Genomic DNA, 20,081 nt, shown 5'->3' on the forward strand with positions numbered 1-20,081 from the left:
GGGGACTTTGAGCACGAGCACTTGAGGAGCTGGTGCATGTTGTGCACGGCCTGCTTGTTCCGGTTGAGCACCTTGTCCATCGTCTGGACCAGGGGCTCGCCCTTGGCCAGGGACAGGCCACCCTCCGGGCGGGTGCTGAGGGTCTCGAGGGTGGCGTAGGCCAGCCTGTGGCAGTTGTGAGGGTCTGCCGTGGTCTGTGTCGCAGCCGCAGCCATCAGGTTGGCATCTGGCAGGCCGTGGTAGGCGTCGAGAGAGGAGGCGCGGGAGGAGGAGGAGAGCGAGGGGGTGGCCGACTCGACGTCTGAGCTCGAGGGCGGCGTGTGCATCAGCTCGTCGGGGTGCACCCACTCGGCAAAGCTCTGGAAGTCGGACGAGGGGAATGTCAGGTCGAGCGGGTCGACGGTGCCTCGTGGATCCGGCCCCATGGTGGCGGCTGTGGGGCTGTCCGAGAAGGAGAAGGGGTCCTCAAAGGTGTCCATGGTGGTTGGAGACCGGAGGAAGAGGTCGTGGTGGCCTGGGTAGACGCTGGTCATGGCCATGAGGCTGTCCTCGAGCCCAAAGTTGCTGGACACGGGCGTGGGCTCGTACTTGATTGGTCTTGGCGGCCCAGGGAGGTGGCGGAAGTCAGGGCAGCAGGACATGTTGGTATTGCTGGTATTGTTGTGGCTGTGGCTTTGCTGCTGCTGCTGCTGCTGCTGTGCCGTTCCTTGGGCCAATGGTCGAGGCATTGTCTCGGCAGCGATGCTTGTGTCGACGGGAGGCTTCTTTCGTGGCGCCTTTCCGAATTTTCTCGACAGTCCGTACACGCAGTTGAGGCCACCCGCAACACACCGGCCGCAGCGAGGCTGGGTCTTGTCACAGCGCACCTTGGCGGCACCGCAGGCATCGCACGAGGAACGGAGCTTGGGTGGGCGCCGTGGTGTGCCCCTTGCGTTTGTCGCAGGCTGCTGGACAGTGGGCGTATGGCTGAGAGATGGGGCCATTGTGACAGGTGGTGGCGTTGTTGATGAGGATGAAAAAGCACCAGGGGATGTGGGCAAGGGCATGACAACTGAGAAGGATGATCTCTAAAAGAAGAAGAGAAGGAGGGGAGGGGGGAGAATGTTATATGTTTGTCGAGTGATGGTAGTGGTGGTGGTGGTGGTGGTGGTGTTGTTGTTGTTATGATTGTCTCGTGAGAAGAGAATCAATATTCCTGATGAAAGGAAAGAGGAATATATCTGGAGATCGTTTTCTTTTCGAAGTGATCGAGAGAGACGACGGCTGGCTGGATACTTGTATCACTTCAAGTGTCATGCAACAAGATGGAAAAGGGAAACCTGAGAGCGTCTTCGGCCGAAGATCTCCTCCTATGGCACGGAGCTTCCTCTCGAGAAGGGGAAGTGGACGGGTTGCAGTGCAAGGGGCTGAGAGTAAGTTACCCCACGCGATGGTGGCCACCCACACCCACGTTCGTCCACCATGGCATGCATGAGCTGTCACTTTCGTTCTGGAGACAAACCCAGAGTGGACTGGACCGGACTGGACTGGATTTGGTCCTCTCGGGCCGGAGTCAAGAGAAAAGAGAGAGAAAGAGAGAGAGAGAGAGAGAGAGGGATAGATGTCACTCGACCTGAGTGTGGAGTTGTACTTTGGACGACTCAACTGCGCACAGGGGAGGGGGAGGAAAAGAAAGTGGGAAGGGTGGTGGGGGGGAAAGGGGGGTCTTCTCCAGGTGAAAAATGTCTATACAGTATTATAGGTACACTAATACCATATCGTGTGCACCACCCAAAGTCCACAACCTATATGTCGGGTCTGAGTTCATCCAAGGACCTTTCTAGGTTACACGTGCAGATGAGGCGTGGGCGTGGACCCTTGGTGCACTCGAACCTGCCCCGTGAGGACTGTTCCGGCGATGTTGTGCAGCGTGGTGGATGTGTGGATGGTAAGCCAGCCGGAGGAGGAAGGGGTTGGATGTTCACCTCGAGGCGTGGAGCCATAACGTCCTTCCCAGACCAGTTACAGGAGGCAAAAGTAGAACGAACCATGATTAGCCTGGGCCCTCCCTCTTTGTCTTCTCTGCCTTCTCCCTCTCGCGCTCTCTCCCTCGAGAAGATGATCAGGTTACATCCAAGCCTCACCTACAAACCCCGGCTGAGTGTCAGTTTGTTCTTACAGTAGTTACACGCAGAGGCCCGACTGTGTCAGCCAAAAGAACGAGAAGGAGGGGGGGGGGGGAGGAGGGGAGGAGGGGAAGAGGGCAAGTGAGGGTACTCCACGCCCCGAGGGAAGGTGGATAAAGTTGCCACGAGCATGTCGGTATCTGCCCATGTGGGTGTGTAACTTTCGCGTTCCTGCTGGCAGCGTTCTCGCTGCCGCGGGAAGGACATTGCGGCCTGGCACGCGGTAAGGTGGATGTCGGGGCGGGTTGAGGACTCCAGCCCAAGCGCAGCTCGTGCTGGACATCGACTGGAGCCCATTTTCGTCCCACGGTAGCAGCCGTTGTGGCTCGCTATCCCCCACGGGCGCTGGTCTCTTCCCTCTTCTGGGTTAAACAGAGCAGTGGCATGGTGTTGTGTGTGTCGCGCGCTCGTCCTTCCATCATAGCCTGCAGGGGGGTAAAAAAAAAAGAGAGAGAAAAAAAAATAAGAACAGGAGGAGGCGAAGGGCGATCAGGTTTTTCTGTGGCTCGAGGATAATTTTCCCCCCTTTCTGAACTGGCCTGTGAAAATGCCTTACTATTTTTGTTTTGTTCTACAAATAAACTTGATAAGAGAGCCGCAAATACAAAAAATGTGTTCAGGGTTCAATGTGTCCTTCAAAGGAAAAGGGTTGTCGTTGGGAGCTGGACAAGGAGAGACGACATGAATAGACAGGGTGGGTGGATAGCACAGTCGTTGAGTGTGTAAGGGTTTGGACATCCCGCGTTCGGACGGAGTGGAAAGTGGAAATGCAACTTACTATATTCTACTATACTCCAGGTTCTTACCCCCTGCCTGCATATAAGACGGCCTGCAAGATCCAATCGCTTTCGAACGGGTCCACTTTGTTGGACCTCTGTCCGTTATCTGCCCTTCGGAACAGACTGCACTTCAAGGCAGGAGGAAATCAGCCAATCAACGACGACGGCGACATGCTCCTCCGTCTCTCGAGAACAAGAAAGAGAGAAAAATAAGGCATACTATGATTGACGATGTTCCTGTCTGGCCCGATTTCGCACACCTGCCACTTGTATCTTGTTTCTGCTCGTTATATGATTATCATCACTATCATCCAGTGTAATGTGCTGTGCGCCATAACTCGGGCGTCTGACGGCGGGGAGGGGCAAAAATGCAGTGGGAAATCCTCATTGTCACGACGCTGCACGGAAATGAATATTGAACTATGTAAAAAAGATACATAGTTAGGTACATGAGTAAATAGAGACGGATGTGACCCTGGCAGGTTATCAGCACCTGGGGCCATGTCGCGTGTGGACATGACAAACCAGCTCGCGCCTCAGGAGGGATGCTACGCTGCGGCCCAGCCTGGTACTGCAAGTTACAGCGAGCGCCTACCCAGCCAGCTGCCGAAGAGGAGAGAGGGGGGGGGGGGGGGTGGAAAGGGCCTGGATCGCTGACAATTCGGTACTTGGTCACTCATGCCTGTCTGTCTGTCATCTTTCTTAAAATTGCTTGGGCTGATTCCGAACAGCCCCCCACCTGCGCTCCGATACCCGATTGCGGGTTTGTTGTAGCTGGAGAGGAATATCAGGAAAGTCACCTTATGATTACACTAAACTTCGAAAACAGATCATAGCACAATAAGCCAAGAGTGTGCTACCACCTGATGACGACCAGTGCCATCCATTAGAGGGGGGAGAGAGATGGACTAGGTCCGTGTTCTCTCCGAAAGTATGTCCAGCGTGTCTTCATAAAAGCAGTATCATGGTATCCACTGCTCCACTGATCCACCCAGAACACCCACATAGGCTCGGCTCTGTATGTAGTAAGCGCCCCTTGAGTATTTTCAAAGGTATCCTTGTGGTGCTGCGTCGCCCCCCAAAAAATGAGCAACGACATAATTCTCGTTGAGGTATCAAGCATGGGTAGTATAATCCTTGCTGCCGATCTCTACATGCCAGGTACCATAGTACATGCAGAAACCCCCCCCCCTCTGGCAGACCCCCAATCTATTTAGCCCATCCTGGCTTCCACCTGCAGCTGCTCGACGTGCATGTGAGCTAGATCCTTGAAGGGAAGCTGACAGCCTCAACACCCCGTCGGCCAGTGCAGAATAGGTAAGAGACAAAACATAGTAGTGCCGGTGGCAGGACCCGTCAGCCCGAGTTCTTGAGACCAGCCCCCCCCTTCTCCTTCTCCCACTTTCTCTCTTCCTCTCTTTCACTGTCAGTGCCTCCGTCACTCGGCGCCTCGAGGCCGTCAGGTGAGAGGAGATGAGGACAGGGGGGTGGGAGGCGGGGGGGGGACGACATGTATCCTGCAGTTGATCCTAGGACGCTACACACCTCTCAGCGCTCCTCCTCAACGCCGATCATCGACTCTGCATTGTTGTCAGCTCGACCCTGAGGGCGCCCAGCCGCACGTTCTGGAAACAATCAGGCATCAACACGGGCTGAGACCTGAGCCCCAGCATTCATTTGATATGTATGATCTCCTACCACGCCCTTCTGCTTCGTTCTCCCAGCCCTGTCCCCTTCTCTCCTCCAAAACCAGCTGACATGGCCTGGGTCCAGCAGCCTCTGAAACTCCTTCACCCGAAACGCACCTTGTCTCTTTCTGGACAAGGTTGTCCCCTCCGTCCACCATAATATCGCTTCTTCCTCGTTGGAGCGAAACGGCGGACTTTTATCGTGGCGGGAAAAGACTGCCGACCATCGGGATGTGGCTCGTCCGATATCTGTACAAGCCCGTAACAAATGTCTGAAGCATGTCAGACGGTCTTTTTCCCTGGCAGAGATAGGTACTATACGGGTATACCATAGCACACTTATTCCTATGAGCCATGATCTCCGTTGCAGATAACCTTACATGGGTTCTCCACAAATACATAGGGCCCGCATTTTCTGTCTACAACCTCCGCCGTGACGCCGTTACTCCCTGATAGTATAGCGAGAAGTAGCGGGCGATCAGCCGCGATTGGCTCCTCTGGGCACTGGGAAGAAGCCCAGTATTTTATCTAACCAGTTGACGTCAGATTCCTCTCCATAAGCACGGTACAGGATGATGGGCAAATACCGGAGCTTCATCAGTTTTCATTTTTCTTTCCTTACTTTTTTCTCTTCTTTGGCCCAGTCTAGTGTGGCTCCCGTTTCTTTTTTGTTTAATAGGAATAAATGAAAAAAAGAAGAAGGAGAAGGAGGAGAAAAGCCCCACAGTCCATAATTGTCTTCAGATGCAACACGTTGAGTGGAACACGTTGTCAACGAACGACGGCTATCAACCGGCCGATTCGGTCTATACTAGTGCCCCCGGGCTTCGAAGCTGAGGAAAGGCCCCGACGTCTGATACGTGAGGGCTTCAACCACCTGCCCACCTGGTTTTAACTGGGCTCATGAGCCCGGGACGTCATGGCATTCAGGCAGGGCAGTTGCCCAGCTCGCCTCATGGCTTCTCCCAGTGCGGTTCGCGCCGCGAAAGGGGGCGGATAAGGTGGATTCACATTTCCCGTCCGTCATCGGCCACGTGGGCGTTCGTTGTTCCTGACACTCCATCATCTCCAGCGAGCTGAGACCTCTGCACTTCCTCTTGGGGAGCATGCGTCGGAGTTTCTCTAGACTCCAAAGCCCGCCACCATGTTCGGTGTCCTATAGTGTGGCATGTTCGATATAGTTCATGAGAAGTCTCTTCAGGTATCAGGCCACTCGTAATCACAATCACAACTGACCACTTGAAATCACCTGCATAGCAGTTCTATCCTCATTGTAACACCATTATCAATCTTGCTATGCGTTAGGAAAGCCTCAGAAACTTGGCAGCGTGCAAGAATATTGTCACTGAATGTACGTCATGATCAGGTTCGATATTCAGAACGGAGAATCAATTCTCAATGGAGTGTTGTCCATATCTTTCTCCGCGGATCTTTCCATACGACATAGTAAAGCTGCAACGCCTCCAGGGGGAACGGGTCCCGCCAACCTTGGAAGCTACTTGAATGGCCAGAACTATTGAAGCTGGATGCACGCACGGCGTGGCTGAGTAGCATAGGCGTTACCAGCTCCATCCTCACGAGAGAGTGGGAGAGCTGCCGTCCCTGCATGCTCGCCATGTGTTCAATGTTGTGGTATCCATAATTCCCGCGGGTGTTCGGTGAATGAGTAGCCCTTCAACGGGCCCCTTCTGCATGTAGATGTATACACACTCTCTCTCTCATTCTCTCCCATTCTCTGTCTACCCTCGCTGCATGCGTGTCTGCCATGCAACCTGCCCACCAAGATGGTGATGGTCGCATACTCACATTAGCATCACTCAGTTCAGACTCCCCCTCCCCGCCTCACCTCTCAGCACACGGGTCCAGCTCGTCTACACGTGGGAAAGATGTGCATGCCAAGGTCACGTCTCTTCTGGACCATGGCGATAGCTATCCATGCCCCCATGCAGGCGATCGTGGGAACGGTTGTGACCTCCCTCATGTCCTGCTACCACCTTACCACATAGGTAGGTATTCTACCCATCTTCCAGAGCTATGCCGTTTCGGGACTGTGAGGTTTGTTAGTTTTGTTGGGGCTCTTTCGGATAATGAATCTAACTGAAACGGTTGTGCATGAATGTTGGAGGGGAAAGAAAGCATAAGATCGTTGGAATTGTGTGAAAGAGATACGTTACTCATTTGTGTGCATGATTTTGTATATCACATGAGCTTTCGTGGCTTCATTATCACCATATTACGTTTGAGGTCGAGAGGCTATCAAACTTATGATTACAAAGAAGAAAAAAGAAAAGTCTGGTTTTCCTGTGCAGATCAGTCCAGATAGATAGAGTGGAAGCGGTCTCGAAACGTTTAGCCAATATTAGACTCGGCTTGATACGATTGGACAGAAAGATGACTGCGTACCTACATCATAGATACAAAGTTGCCGTCTCTCCGTGAATAGCGGCCATGTTTTTGCCATGTTTTTAGGTAATGAACCTTAACTTCTGTTATATCAAAGGGTAATATCAAGCCACGTGTTTGGAGAGACAGCGTGCTCAACATGGGAGAGACCTCGGCCTAGTTTCAACAGCTCAAAAGTGCGTCCCACCTGCTGAACTAGGTACGACTAACCAGCTAGAGCAGCTGAGCCCATAAGAGAGGGGTGGGAGTGGGAAGGCAGCGGCATCTCTCACTTTGATATGCGGCAATGTTGGCCTTCCTTGCCGGCAGCATCACCTATATCCTTTTGCCGTGTCTATCTAGCATATAAACACTATGGGTGGTTTCAAACCTATGACATGATATGTCTCATCTGGTTTAATAGCATCATTGTTGATTATACATGATACTGATACAATGAAACCTTTCAATATACATTCATTACTCCTATGCAGAAATCAACTTCCAAAAGTACAACTCCTACCTCCAAGTCAGCCCCAAAGCCATGTTCAGGATAATAGATTATGTCATAATTCCTTTATGTAAGACGGAAGGGGGGCTGTGTGGACATCAGACGGGACGCATGACCACAAGCTTCCAAGCATCAGCTGAACGGTCTCGAGTTTACTGCTCGCATTTTTGTGACTCTTTTTCTTATCTCGCATAGAAACTAATGTAATATGAGAAGAAGTGCAGCAGGGCGAAACATATAAGGAAGCTAGCTCGGCACCTCTATGCAAGTCACAGCTTGAAAGGGGGGGAGCATGTAAAGGGGGGTCCACCCCCAATACCTCCATACCTGCCCCTCGCCCTCCCCCAACCAAAATGATCTGCCACCATATGTCCACTGTGATCCCCCGTCTTTCGAACGATTTCGGCCTGTTGATAGGGATCGAAGTTGCCGCGCCTGTGAGCGTCATGCCTTTCTGGGATAGTCCTATACGAGTTGCCCTGTTCGTGGGGGTCGCGGATGGTCCAAGTGTCTTGCACAGAACAAAACGTCACTCGGCCATCGTCATGTTAGTGACGACAGACTTTTTTGGACTTCAGCCACTTTATCAGTGGAGCTAACAGAGGTCAGACGGTTTGCACAGTCGAATATAAGAACGTCATAATGAAGAGTAGCAGGGTTTTCTCCCGCAGCCAGTAAGAGACAAGAAGGTGTGTACTTCCCATTGTGAGCACTAAGGCACAGTGAATGCACGCATGAATGTTGTCAAGCCACAAGGACTTAATCATTACCTAAGTAAGCTATCGGGGAGATAGGGATGATCAGATGATCCGAGGCTTAGGCGCGCGTGCAAATCTATTGTGCATGTACTAGTAGATGCACAATATCCCCGTAGACATCACCTATAATATGCCAGGGCAATATTATAACTACCATTACCTACTCAGTACCCTAGTTGTTATCGACTTGCAGATTTTGGCCAGGGTGTTTTTTTTTTCTTTCTTTCTCCCTTCGGTTTGCTTTCATGGCAGCGGGCATGAACCGTAGCAGCCGAACATCGCAGACACATGCTGCCTGCCAATGTCTTCTTCCACGTAGCCGACAGTTGTCTCTGAGAAGTCCGAGAAACCATGTCCTTCTCTTTCGGGTCTAGGTGGGTTCTGCAAGGGCATCCACATGGCACATACACTGGCTGTCGAGTGAATCTTATTTCTGTGGATCTCAACGAATCGTATCTCAGATGAGAGGCACACCGAGAGCCCCACGTATAGAGGAACAGGCCTTCGAATTTGCTGATCATCAGGAGCCCTTCTCGAAGATTGTTCGAACCATGAGGAACCACGTCCGAAGGAACACAGCAAGGGTCCCAACCAAGAGAGAAGCGCGCGCCGATCCATTGGCAGGGAAGCCCCACCATGCCAAAGCGGATTCATCGTCACGAAGCGCACGTTCGACCATTCAGTCGTAAACATGACGTCTGGAATGGGATCTCAGCAGGTGCACAGCCATAATGATATGGGCCGATGAGAGAGACACCTATGCTGAAAACTGGACTACTGAGAAATCCCGTGATAATCCTTCGAGAACATTTCGTAGCCGCGCGGTCCCAGCTGCAGAGCTCGCTGCAACATCAAACGTCAAGATTTCAACGACCTCTGCGATCTGCGCCATGCCTTTATTTTTGGCTCCAATGTGTTAATGTCCGCGTGCTCAATCTCCATAGATAGTAATCATCGTCCGTATCTTGTGGACTGTCTGTCCGAAATGTAAGCGAGTGCGAAATGAGCAGAAGATCAATATGGCAATGGAGAATTGAACGGGAGTATCCGTCTGGCTGAAACACTGGGACCAGGACAATATTCCCACCTTAATCTGCTTCCTCGGTCCGGATCAGCCTCGATCCGTATTGCACGAAAAGCATGACAACGTCTACAGCATTCCAGAAGCAGCTCAGAGCGCCGGTCGATCAATCAATCGTTCGTTCTTGTCCGCACGGAGAAATGAAAAACCTCTTTCAGGTTGCTTTGATGTACGTATCGTAGATCCCTTTTTGGGGGGAGACGCGCCGCTCCGGAAGGAGAGACAAGTGGGACATCAAATTAAACGGTTCGGACATACAATATGGGGGCCTCCACAGACCGACGATACCTTTAGAGAAAGAGGACCGAAAGCCGTGAACGGGCAGAGAGAACAGCATCTCGAAGATGGGCTTTTCTGCCGCGTAATCGAGTCCACCATTTTTTCCTGTCACGGAAGGGATGGATTGAGATCCAGATAGCGAATCCTCTTGTACTGTCTGGAGCGTGCTCTAGAAGGCTCACCGAGAGCAAGGCGGTGTGGGACGTCCAGAAACGTGCGAGTAGGTAGGATTATGAATTACATGATTGCCCCAACACATGCGTTGCTACTACGTTGGTATCAGGGAGTCATGGGGGCTTGACTACTTGTCATTTTTCCATGAGAAAGAGGAGGGTTCGTGAACGGGAGTGTGTCGACTCGAATATGCTTCATGAATGGCAGAACGTTGTCCCTCATAAGAATCGAGAAAGGGTATGATCTACATGGCAGTGCCGTGTTCGAGCATTCGACATTGATCTACATCCCTCTGACTCATGGTTGGATAGTCAGATACAGTCATCGAAAGTAGGAAATAGTGACAACACTCTTAATCTAGCCGTATTGCAGGAGGAATACTCCTGCATGTAATCGTGAGGCCTGTCTGTAGAGATGATAAGTTCGTTTTGCAGTTAGAAGTTTCATTGCTAACCAAACAATGTTTTCTCCATCTGTGACTTGTGCACGAGAACCGAAAACAGCATTGAAGCTTCATCTGCACCACCACTGTGCTGGATCATTTTGGCAGAGATTGGAATTCCCTCAATGCTGCCGTGCTGAGGTGCATGTGTTCGAGGACCAAAATGTAGCATCAAGATACACCTGTCTGCACATTTCATATCACGTCCAGTTATTCAGATCAAGCATTACATGTCAAGAAGTGAATCATGGAAACTATCTAAGTAACATTCTTTGAAGCCAGAATCAGACACACAGCCAATCATCAATGACCAGACCATCGAGGCTCAGAAATTTTGATATGGTCTTGTCACTCCGTTATTCAGACGAAAATGTGCAATCCAATCATCTATATGGTTGAGCTCTTCTTTCATCTTCTAAGCTCGCTTGTCGATAATCTCCTTCATGTTGGACTCAGTCTCCGTGATCTTGGCCTTCAACTCAGTAACCTCAGTCTCCAGTTCCGTGACATCTATACGTTATAAGACTTGTTATCTTGTTTCCAGAATAGGTGTTAAATTGACTATCAGTTACCAATCACATCTACGCTCGAAACATTGAACGGAGTTCTTAGATCCATGTGCTATGCAGGTTCGAGAAGAGGTTCAACCAAAGGAATAGACTTCCAGACGCAAGTAAAGCTGATGGTTCCTCGTTGGCTGGTCATGGTGAAATCAGAAGAACAGTCCAACATTTGGCATGGTGCTTTCCGGTCACCAAACTCTCTGTCCATCATTCATAACATCTGCAATTCCACATTGAGTGAGAACGTTGCAATCCATCATGAGGGATAGGATGTACTCTTCATTCTGCTTTCTTTCAGTCTGTGCTGTATAGACATTAAGACCTTGGGAAACAGGCTGCCAATCTTGTTTTCAATCATCCAAAAATGCGGACTCTCTCCAGACTTGACCCCATAACAATCTCCCATATTACTACTTCAACATGTACTCTCACACGATGCCCACCCTAAGCATTCTTTACTGCCGCCCCGTAAACCTCCTGCCCAGAGACAGACTCGACAAATCACCATCATAAAACTTCCACTTGCTCTTATAGTCCCGACTCAGCGTCTCCCCGCGTATCAAGGCCCTAAGAAGCTCAATAGGCATCTGATTCGCAGCCAGCACGCGATCATGAAACGCCTTCTCCCCCATCATCATCATCATCATCATCACGCCGTCACCCTCACCTAGGATCTCCTGCCGCAGGGCATACAGCTGCATGGCACCGAGGAAGTAGCCAGCCTGGTACAAGGGGCTATAGTCGCCAGCCAGCGAGCGGCGCACCTCGCCCTCAGCAGTGGCCCTCTCGTGGCCGACCATGTCGACGAGCAGGTCGACGCACTCGCGCGGCGTCAGCAGGCCCAGGTGGAAGCGGATGCTGAAGAGGATGCGCGCGCAGCGATGCATGCGCCAGAACAGCGTGCCGACCCTGTCCTCTGGGCTGGTGAAGAAGTCGCCCCGGTCCCAGAGGACGAGCTCCCAGTACATGGCCCAGCCCTCGGTATAGAAGGGGGTGTCGAACAGGCGGCGGTACGGGCGGGCGCGGGCGCCGACAAAGAGCTGGAGGTGGTGGCCCGGGATCATCTCGTGGAACGCCGTGGCCTTGGACAGGTGCGGGCCGTTGCCGCGCATGCTCATCAGCTTGTCGGCGTGCGCCATGGCCGCCGTCGGGTACGAGACGATGATGCTGGGCCCGCCCAGGAAGAACGGGTTGACCTTTTGCGCGGCGGGGGTCATCATGAACATGCGCCACGTCTTCTCGGCCAAGGGCGGCACCGTGACGAGGTCGTGCTGCTTGACGTAGGTGGTTGCCGAGCCGATGAGAGATTGGACCAGCTGGGGCTGCTCGCCCGGCTCGACGTAGATATTCTGCACGTGGCGGAGGGCGGCCTTCCAGTCGTCGCCGAAGCCCAGCTCCGAGGCGGCCTTTTTCATCTCCTTTTCACACCATTCGTACTTTTGGTTGGCGATGGCGAGGAGCTCCCGGGGCGAGTAGGGGATCATCTCGGCCTCGAGCTCGACCAGCAGGCCGGCCTTTCCGATGGGCTCACCGATGATCTCGTCTGGGCTGTCGTGCGACCGCATGCCTGCGAGTTTTGTGGCGATGATGGGCACAAGAGACTGGATGGCGTCTGTCAGGCCCGAGTAGGGTGCCTGCACCCACCAGTCGAACGAGGGTTGAAACCCTCGAAAGAAGCCGTACAGGTCTGCCAGCCGTTCGAGGAGGTTTTCTATGTTCTTGATTGCTTGGTAGGCGGCCTCTTTGCTGACCTGCAGCCTCCCAGAGACGATACGGGCCTGGGTCTCGACCACGGCGCCCGTAGCATCGTGCATGGCAGCAGCAATGTGCTTGGGATCCAGGGCGTCAAAGTCACAAGCCTGGCGTGCCTCGCACAGCTCGACGAGTGGCGGTGCAAACGGGAGAAGAGGCGCGGCGTCGCTGTCTCGCCTGGCCTCGAGCTTCCTGCGGCGTAGGCTCCTCTGGATATGGTTCTGCAGCAGGAGGTAGTCGACCTGGCTCTCCTGGTCGAGGGCGTCGAACGATGGTGTCGCTGCTGCGAGGGCCGTGAGTTGGTTTGTGTAAAACTCGGTGAGGGCCTTGTATCGACGAGGTGAGAAGGTGACGCTCCAGAAGTTCTTCAGGTCCTTCTCGTCGGCTGCGAAACGGTTGATCCGGTCTGGCAGGCTGATATTGTCTTCGGCGGCCGGCTGAAAAGAAACCTGAGATGCCTGTAGATGCAAGCGCTGAATAGCAGGCAATTCTACGTCCTCCCAGCCCGCATCCCAGGTCTCATCGAGCTCTGGTACCCCTGATGAGCCCTGGCCATCATCGTCATCCCATGTGTGGCCCTTGACCTCACTGGGCAATGCCTTGTGGCTGCTCTCAGATGTGGCAGACATAATAATCACCGTGGCGAGTCAAGCCGAGTGGAGAGTCACGGCGCCGCAAGTAGTTGAATATGAAAAGAGGAGGGCTTCTGGATCTTTCACTCGGGCGGGGGAAATACGACGCAGATTGTGAGGAGAAAGGTGGGAGTGAGACCACGGCTTATCAGTCAATCATCATACAAAGAGTGCTTTGAGTTATAAGTACAAGGTCCCACAGCGGTTCCGGCAATCACACGTTGCTGGAACGTACACGGTAAAATTGATTGAAATCGCCGCGGATGATTCAAAGAGATGCGTTTGTTGGGAAGGAACAGGAAAACAGGCAAAACGCTCAACAAATAATTGTTTCCATCCCCTCGAATAACGGCATGCTAGTATGATTAATCAGACAGAAGTGTCTATACAGCATTATAGGCGGGGTTCAAACACTCCAGTAATACACAAGAATGCAAGGCAATAAGTAAAGACACAGGCAGAATGATCAATCACTTATAGACTGGTAGAACTGAGTAAAGCTGCGATTTTTCTGAATTTGTTGTAAATAAGTGTAGGAAGAGACAAACCCTCCGTCTCCCAAATGACGAAAGAGAAAACAAACAATGGAAAGAAGAAGAAAAGAAAAAAAAGAGAAGAAGGGGAAACGACAGAGACCAACCACAGGTGCCCATCCTGGCCTGGGGCTACCAGCTTAACTCCGGGCGGGTGCTGCCTAAACGCCAGGCAGATTTCAACCCCATAGCCTTGAAGGCTTTTCTGCTGGCAACTTTACCACATTGGGCTTTGGCGGTAGATTAGACCAAATAACCCCCTAATAATATTCTCTTTCTTACTCTCTCACTCTCTCATACAATCGTAAATACGGAATTCAGACTGGTTGACGCCGGAACCCCACTGTATGACCACCCCCCAGCTCTGTTGTGTAAGCCGTCAGCTAGAGCCACACCAATGACCACCACGTTCATGGGCAGGGAGGAAGAAAAAGAGGAAAAAATATTACCTCGCACACCAAGCTTGTCAGAGAACCTCTCTCAACCTCATCTATGAAGCACTCATCTGCCAACTCAGCTTAGATACATCATCAAAGATATTCAACGCACAGCCCCATCATGTCTTGTCCAGACTGTTTCTCAGGCCACCAGCACGACGGCACCCCCAAAGGCAAGCTGATCGAGCTGCACGGCCTGGACACCTACGTCGCCGAGCCCGAGGACGATGTGCAGCCCAAGGGGATCATCGTCATCATTCCTGATGCCTTTGGGATCGAGTTTGTCAATAACAAGCTCCTGGCTGATTCATATGCCAAAAAGGGTGGATACAAGGTCTATCTGCCTGACTTTATGCTTGGTGAGCGGGTCAAAACCATTCCTTGGTGGGAGAGGGGGGAAACACAGGATGTGAAATGGTTTGGGGGGGTTTATTATATGTTCTAACATACAGTTCATCGTTCATTTCTGCCCCTCACAGGCCGTTCCGCTCCAATCTGGATGATTGAATCCATGAGGGCTCTCTTGAGTCCTGGAAATTACCTCTCCAAACCGTGAGTGAGACGCAGTCCAATTAATTACTCCTCCCGAGAAATGAACCTCACTCTATCCCCTCTCCCATCTTTAAAATCATCATTATCGTAATGACTGGCTGATCCCATCTGAAACACACTCCCCCAAAAGATACCACACCTTCTGGGTAGCATACGCCTTCCTCCCCTGGGTCCTCACCAACCGCCCCGGCCGAACCTTTCCAACGGTCAAGAACTTCTTCGAGGCCCTCCGCAGCAGCACCGAGGGCACCACCCTCCCCCTCGGCGTGGCCGGTTTCTGCTGGGGCGGCAAACACGCCCTCCTCCTCACCCGCGAGGAGAACTACTCCTCGTCCTCCTCCTCCTCAGGAGAGAGAAAACCCCTGCTGGACGCCGCCTTCGTCGGCCACCCCAGCTTCTTCGAACACCCGCGCGATGCTGAGCTCATCACCGTGCCGACCTCCTTCGCCGTACCTGAGCGGGACCACCAGATCAAGGTGCCTGCGGTCTCAGACGAGATCGCCCGCATCTTGGAAGGGAAAGGGGGTGAGCTGAAGGTGTACGAGAACTGTGGGCATGGGTTCTGCGTCCGGGCCGACTTTTTGGAGGGAGATGTGGCGAGCCAGGCGGCTGCGGCGGAGAACCAGGCTACTACGTGGTTTACTTCTCATTTAAGAAGGTCGACTTCATGAACATGTCCTGTCGTCCTGATAGGGCGCGTCCTCGTGTTCTTCTTTCTTTTTCATCATTGCCTTTCTCTCTCCTTTCCCTTTTTCTCTCTCTCCCTCTCCCCTCATCTACGATGCGGTACATTGATTTGTTGGTCCCGGTGTACCCGGTAAAAGGTTGTGAACTTTTGGCTGTCAAGGAACAATAGAGAGAGGCTCGAAATCACAAAGCACAGTTTGTTCAATGACAGTTATTGTTCCCATGCCTTGTTTGTTCTCTGAGCCTTTCTTTCACCTCGACTCACTTATCCACAATCTTGACAATAATCCTGTAACAAAGGGTTTCTTGAGGGGTTACAAACATTCCATCGGGTGACACAGCAGGTTATAAGGTAACAACAACCAGCAAACCTTTGGAGAAGGGGAAAGAAAAAAAAAATTTGCATGTATAGTAACACCAACGCGAGATGACTATGGCTTATATAAAATTCTTGCATCATTATCATCCCTTCCTCAGATCTACACCGTGGCAGCCAAAATCCACACACCCTCACAAAATCTTGACTTGAAATACGGGACAGCCAACTCACACGAAAAAGAAAAAGAGGTAAAAAAAACAACCACCGACGTGACACAAGATGCATGTCCAGAAGAACGCCTCCAGGCCCTTCTTCCACAAGGCCTGCGGCCACACAAAGATCCGCTGCCTTGAGTTCACCGTCTCTGACAAGCCCGCCACTGCTGATGTCCCGCCCGAGCAGGACTTGAGCAAGTGTCTTGAGGTCAGGACGCTCGATGGGCCCTGCCCGGACTGCTATCCTCTGTACAAGCAGTGCCCCATGTCTGGATTCTACTACAAGGTAGGCTCTGAGGCGCCCAAGAAGTAGAGAGGCCGTTTGATTTGGTATGCTGGCCACATGCAGCCATTTCAGACATCTCAGACATCTCACTCTATTCTCCCTTTTTTTCCTTTCTTTTCCATACACATAGGGATTCAGCCCCTCTAACCAGCCCCATTAGGAGATACAGAATGAACTTCACATATTTTTCGCCTTCTTTTCTAATGCTCATATGAGACTTTGATGCATTTATGTCTATAGTGAAAGTAAGCAGACCCTGTTCAATCCCCACCTATAACCACCACACCCTTCCACATGTTTGTTGACGTTTCCCCTTCCCATTACCTCCAGGACACAGACAGACAAACAAACTCGCAGGCTATTCACTCACCACACCACATCTGGCCTGCCTACTTCCAAGCCAGCACCTCGCTCTGCAGCACCCCATACCAAGCATCCTCCACCTCCGCCCACCGGTCCAGCAACCCCCGAGCCTCATCACACTCCTCCTCCGTATACCCAGCCCGCAACCACGCCTCCCGAAACGCATCGCCCCTCGCCAGCCTTCCGCCCAGTGTATCCCGCAGCCGGCGCCGCCCCTCCACACCACTCACGACCGTCGCGCCCCCGCCGATCCGCACCTTAGCCCCATCATCATCATCCACATCCCAGCCAGCCAGACGAAGATACCGCGGCATATGCGCCCCGCACAGCGCCGTGCTGCTGCTGCTGCTGCTGCTGCTGCTGCTGCTGCTGTCATCACCACCCCTCCCCTCCTTCCCTTTCCCTGCAATGACAGAGAACAGCCTGTCATGATAGCACCGCCGCAGCTCCTCGCCAAAGGGATGCCACGTAATCGACGCAGCATCGCGCGCAGCAAGCAAGCCGCCGCCGCCCCCCTTGAGCACACGACGCACCTCCCGCAGCGCGGCAACCGGCGCATCCGGCGCGGGCGCGAGGTGGATCAGGGTCTGGGAGGTGAACACGACGTCGAACGTCTCGTCCGGGAACGGCAGCCCTGCCAGGACATCTGCCTGCAGGAACGTGACGGCGCCCTCGGGAAGGAGGAGCGGCTGCTTCTCGCTGTTGTTGTTGTTGTTGTTGTTGTTGTTGTTATTGTTATCGTTGGTAGAGGAAGTAGTAGAAGAAGCAGAAGCAGAAGCAGCCAGGGCGCGGGCCGATTCGAGGACGGCAAGACCCGAGTCCACACCCGTCACGCTGCCTCCCTGGGCTGGGTTGATGAGTCCTGCGAGGCCGAGGGTGATGGTTCCGGGCCCGCAGCCTAGGTCGAGGACCTTGTGGTGCGGCTGGATGTGGGGGAGCACGAAGGCGGCGTCGGTGTGGATGGTGCGGGAGGCGTGGGAGGCCGTGGTGGCTTTGGAGTAGCCCATTGTGTAGCCTCTGGGGGTGGGCGTGGTAGTGGTTTTGTTGTCTGACGGCGACGACATGGTATTTTGTCGTTTGTCTTTTTTTCTTTTTTTTTTTAGTCGTTTCTTGGATGCAGTCTGAGAAGTTGATCAGATGGAGACTTGCTTCAGAAGAAAGAAGGAGAGGAAGATTGGCAATAAATACTTGGAAATGAGCACAGCATGGACAGGTGAAAAGAAAAAAAAATCGCCCCCTTCCCCCGAATCATCAATCCGGAATCCCGCCGCAATTCCGGCGCTCCCATCCCTCCCGCGCCGTCTCCTCCAACAGCCAAGCCGGGAAGCCATGCGGTCGACGCTTGCCTGCTGTGACCATCCTGGGACTTAGTGGGCCGATATTCCATGTATTCGCTACCTTTTGGGGTCTATGCACCGTCGCTATGGAGAGGACCGTGAAAATGACTAGCCTTTGTAAGAAGAACGCTGCATCGTATGCTGAGTAGTACGTGCCCATTACGTGCGTGTCGTAGGGAGACCACTACACGAGCCTCGAAGCAAGACATGGTTACCAGCAACATTGTAAATAACCGCTCAGTCAATCAGTCACGAGCTCGAGTGCAGTAATGGAGAACGGCAGTGCACATGCATGTGTGTATCAGAATACAATACTATTGTTATAGCTCAACCGAATAACATGGCCAGTGGAAGTTCTGGCGGTTTAAGAATGATATCTCGTGACAATGAACCAAAAGAGTCAAGTAACAACCATGACAGTGAACCCGTCCAATTCCGGTAAGAATGTATCATCAAGGTCGACGTCGTGGACGTGCCAGATACTGTTAACCCCTGATGATAAGGGGAGGGAAAAAAAAAAAGAAGTGGAGGTGCATTCCAAGGAAAAAACCGCAAGGCAGACGCATCCTCCCAGTTCTTGCGAGCGTGTATGAGAAAAGAGACACAAACATCCTCTCCGTAAACTTTTATCCCCCCTTTCCTTCCTTCCTCTACTGTCCGGCTGCGCCCTGCGAAGAAGCCAGGCTCTTCCAGTGGGCAAGCTCAGCCGCCAGCTTCTCCTTCTCAGCCTCAAGTTCCCTGACCTGGCGCTCGAGCTCGTCCATGCGCTCCGCCTTGCGCGCCCGAGACTTGCGAGCAGCGAGGGTGTTCTTGGCGCGCTTCATGCCCACCGTATCGCTGGGGTCATCGATGGTGATGGGAGGCAGGGGCTTGCCACGTCGGCGAGCGCTCACCCCAGACACCGACGAGTGACGACCAGAGGGAGACGAGGATGCACTAGACTTGCGTGCTTGGCTGGGCCTTCGAGCAGGCTCAAAGTCCTCCGAATCCACAGATGGAGAGTCCTCAGCCTGGGCGGCCGGCACAGGCGCAGGTGCCGCCAGTGCTGGTGCCGGTGCAGCAGATGTCTCGGCATCAGGAAACAGAGACGGCCACTCTTGCGCGGTCTCAAAGTCGTTCTGGGCAAAGAGAGGGGAAGCATTCCAATCCTCAGTGAAGGCAGGAGACGTGTCATAGCCCGAAGGCGTTGTCAGGTGCGTCAGAGCAGTGGATCCCGGAGCAGACATCAGGTTCTCCGTCAGGAGCAGCTCCGTGGGAGACACACTCATGACGGAGCTGTGTAGGGAACCACTCAGGTCGAGGCCGAATGCTGGGTTGGCCGGAGAGGAGAACTCTGAGACCGGCGCCCCGCCCTCGAAGGGGCCGAAATCGGGGAGATCAATGTCTGTGCGCGAATCTTGTGAGTCAGGGCTGTGCTGAAAGTAGTGAGGAGGAAGCAGTATGTTTAGGGAGGAGGTAGTAGTACCTAGTTCCATATTGTTGTTGTTGTTGTTGTTGTTGTTGTTGTTGTTCGGACCGTTGAATAAAGGAACAGGTGGACGTTGACCGTTAATGACACGACGGTGTTGACCGTTGTTGACAGCGGCAGTGGATCCTGGGGCAGATGCCGAATAGATCGGGCTGTTCTGGTTGCGCGACTGTCGTAACAAGTGCTGGCGGTGGAGAGCTCTAGCTCTAGCAGCTTCGTCCTGCTGTGCTGCTAATGGAGACCGAGAAGATGGTGTAAGCCGTTGTCGAGTATTGCTTTGCAGATGAACCCGGTTGGGTTGTTGGATGGCAGAGCGTCTATGTGGCTGCGGAAGGTGATCCGGAGGGTATAGGACAAAGTCCTCGTGCGGCGCAGAAGGTCGCTGTGGGGACAGATGAGGCGGGTGTGCAGGATGTTGTGCCGGAAGGCTCGAAGTACTGGGAGGAAGCCATGTTGACTGTGGTGAATCCGTGTTGGCGACGGGGTCGTCAAAAAATGATGAATTCAGTCCGCGAGGAACTGAAGATTGAGTGGGGTGGGGGGGGACAAAACTGTCAAAAAATTGGGAAGTTATTTTGACGGTGGGTTGCTGCACGAGGCCAGTGGGGGAAAAGTTGTTTAGAACATCTTGATTGCGATGTTCTGTAGTATTTTGATGATTGTTGTTGTTGAGGCTGG

At 52.8% G+C, this 20,081-nt stretch overlaps 5 protein-coding genes across 5 annotated transcripts; 1 reads left to right on the forward strand and 4 right to left on the reverse strand.

Moving 5' to 3' along the window:
- Positions 1-785: 785 nt before the first annotated feature.
- Positions 786-983, reverse strand: M406DRAFT_266083 (uncharacterized protein; the record flags this gene model as incomplete). The annotated part of the gene is made up of 1 exon (XM_040917784.1): positions 786-983. A coding segment is annotated over one exon (198 nt), but the record flags the coding sequence as incomplete, so codon positions are not given.
- Positions 984-10,674: 9,691 nt separating this feature from the next.
- Positions 10,675-13,203, reverse strand: M406DRAFT_342224 (uncharacterized protein; the record flags this gene model as incomplete). Its single annotated transcript, XM_040921750.1, has 3 exons — positions 10,675-10,769; positions 11,328-13,011; positions 13,069-13,203. The coding sequence occupies 3 exons, from the start codon at positions 13,201-13,203 to the stop codon at positions 10,675-10,677; spliced, it is 1,914 nt and encodes a 637-aa protein (XP_040772408.1).
- A 1,094-nt stretch (positions 13,204-14,297) lies between these two features.
- On the forward strand, positions 14,298-15,872 carry M406DRAFT_347840 (alpha/beta-hydrolase; the record flags this gene model as incomplete). Its single annotated transcript, XM_040922334.1, has 3 exons — positions 14,298-14,535; positions 14,656-14,728; positions 14,859-15,872. 3 exons carry the CDS (start codon positions 14,298-14,300, stop codon positions 15,397-15,399), a joined length of 852 nt encoding a protein of 283 aa, XP_040772409.1. The 3' UTR covers positions 15,400-15,872.
- Positions 15,873-16,624: 752 nt separating this feature from the next.
- On the reverse strand, positions 16,625-17,662 carry M406DRAFT_265789 (S-adenosyl-L-methionine-dependent methyltransferase; the record flags this gene model as incomplete). Its single annotated transcript, XM_040917761.1, has 2 exons — positions 16,625-16,964; positions 17,019-17,662. 2 exons carry the CDS (start codon positions 17,660-17,662, stop codon positions 16,625-16,627), a joined length of 984 nt encoding a protein of 327 aa, XP_040772410.1.
- A 568-nt stretch (positions 17,663-18,230) lies between these two features.
- On the reverse strand, positions 18,231-19,720 carry M406DRAFT_108756 (uncharacterized protein). Its single transcript, XM_040915319.1, has 2 exons — positions 19,401-19,720; positions 18,231-19,319 (listed from the first exon to the last, which is right to left on the reverse strand). Exons 1-2 carry the CDS (start codon positions 19,408-19,410, stop codon positions 18,586-18,588), a joined length of 744 nt encoding a protein of 247 aa, XP_040772411.1. The 5' UTR covers positions 19,411-19,720; the 3' UTR covers positions 18,231-18,585.
- Positions 19,721-20,081: the final 361 nt, after the last annotated feature.

This window comes from Cryphonectria parasitica (assembly GCF_011745365.1).
Source record: "Cryphonectria parasitica EP155 unplaced genomic scaffold M406scaffold_8, whole genome shotgun sequence".
Classification (NCBI taxonomy): Eukaryota; Fungi; Ascomycota; class Sordariomycetes; order Diaporthales; family Cryphonectriaceae; genus Cryphonectria; species Cryphonectria parasitica.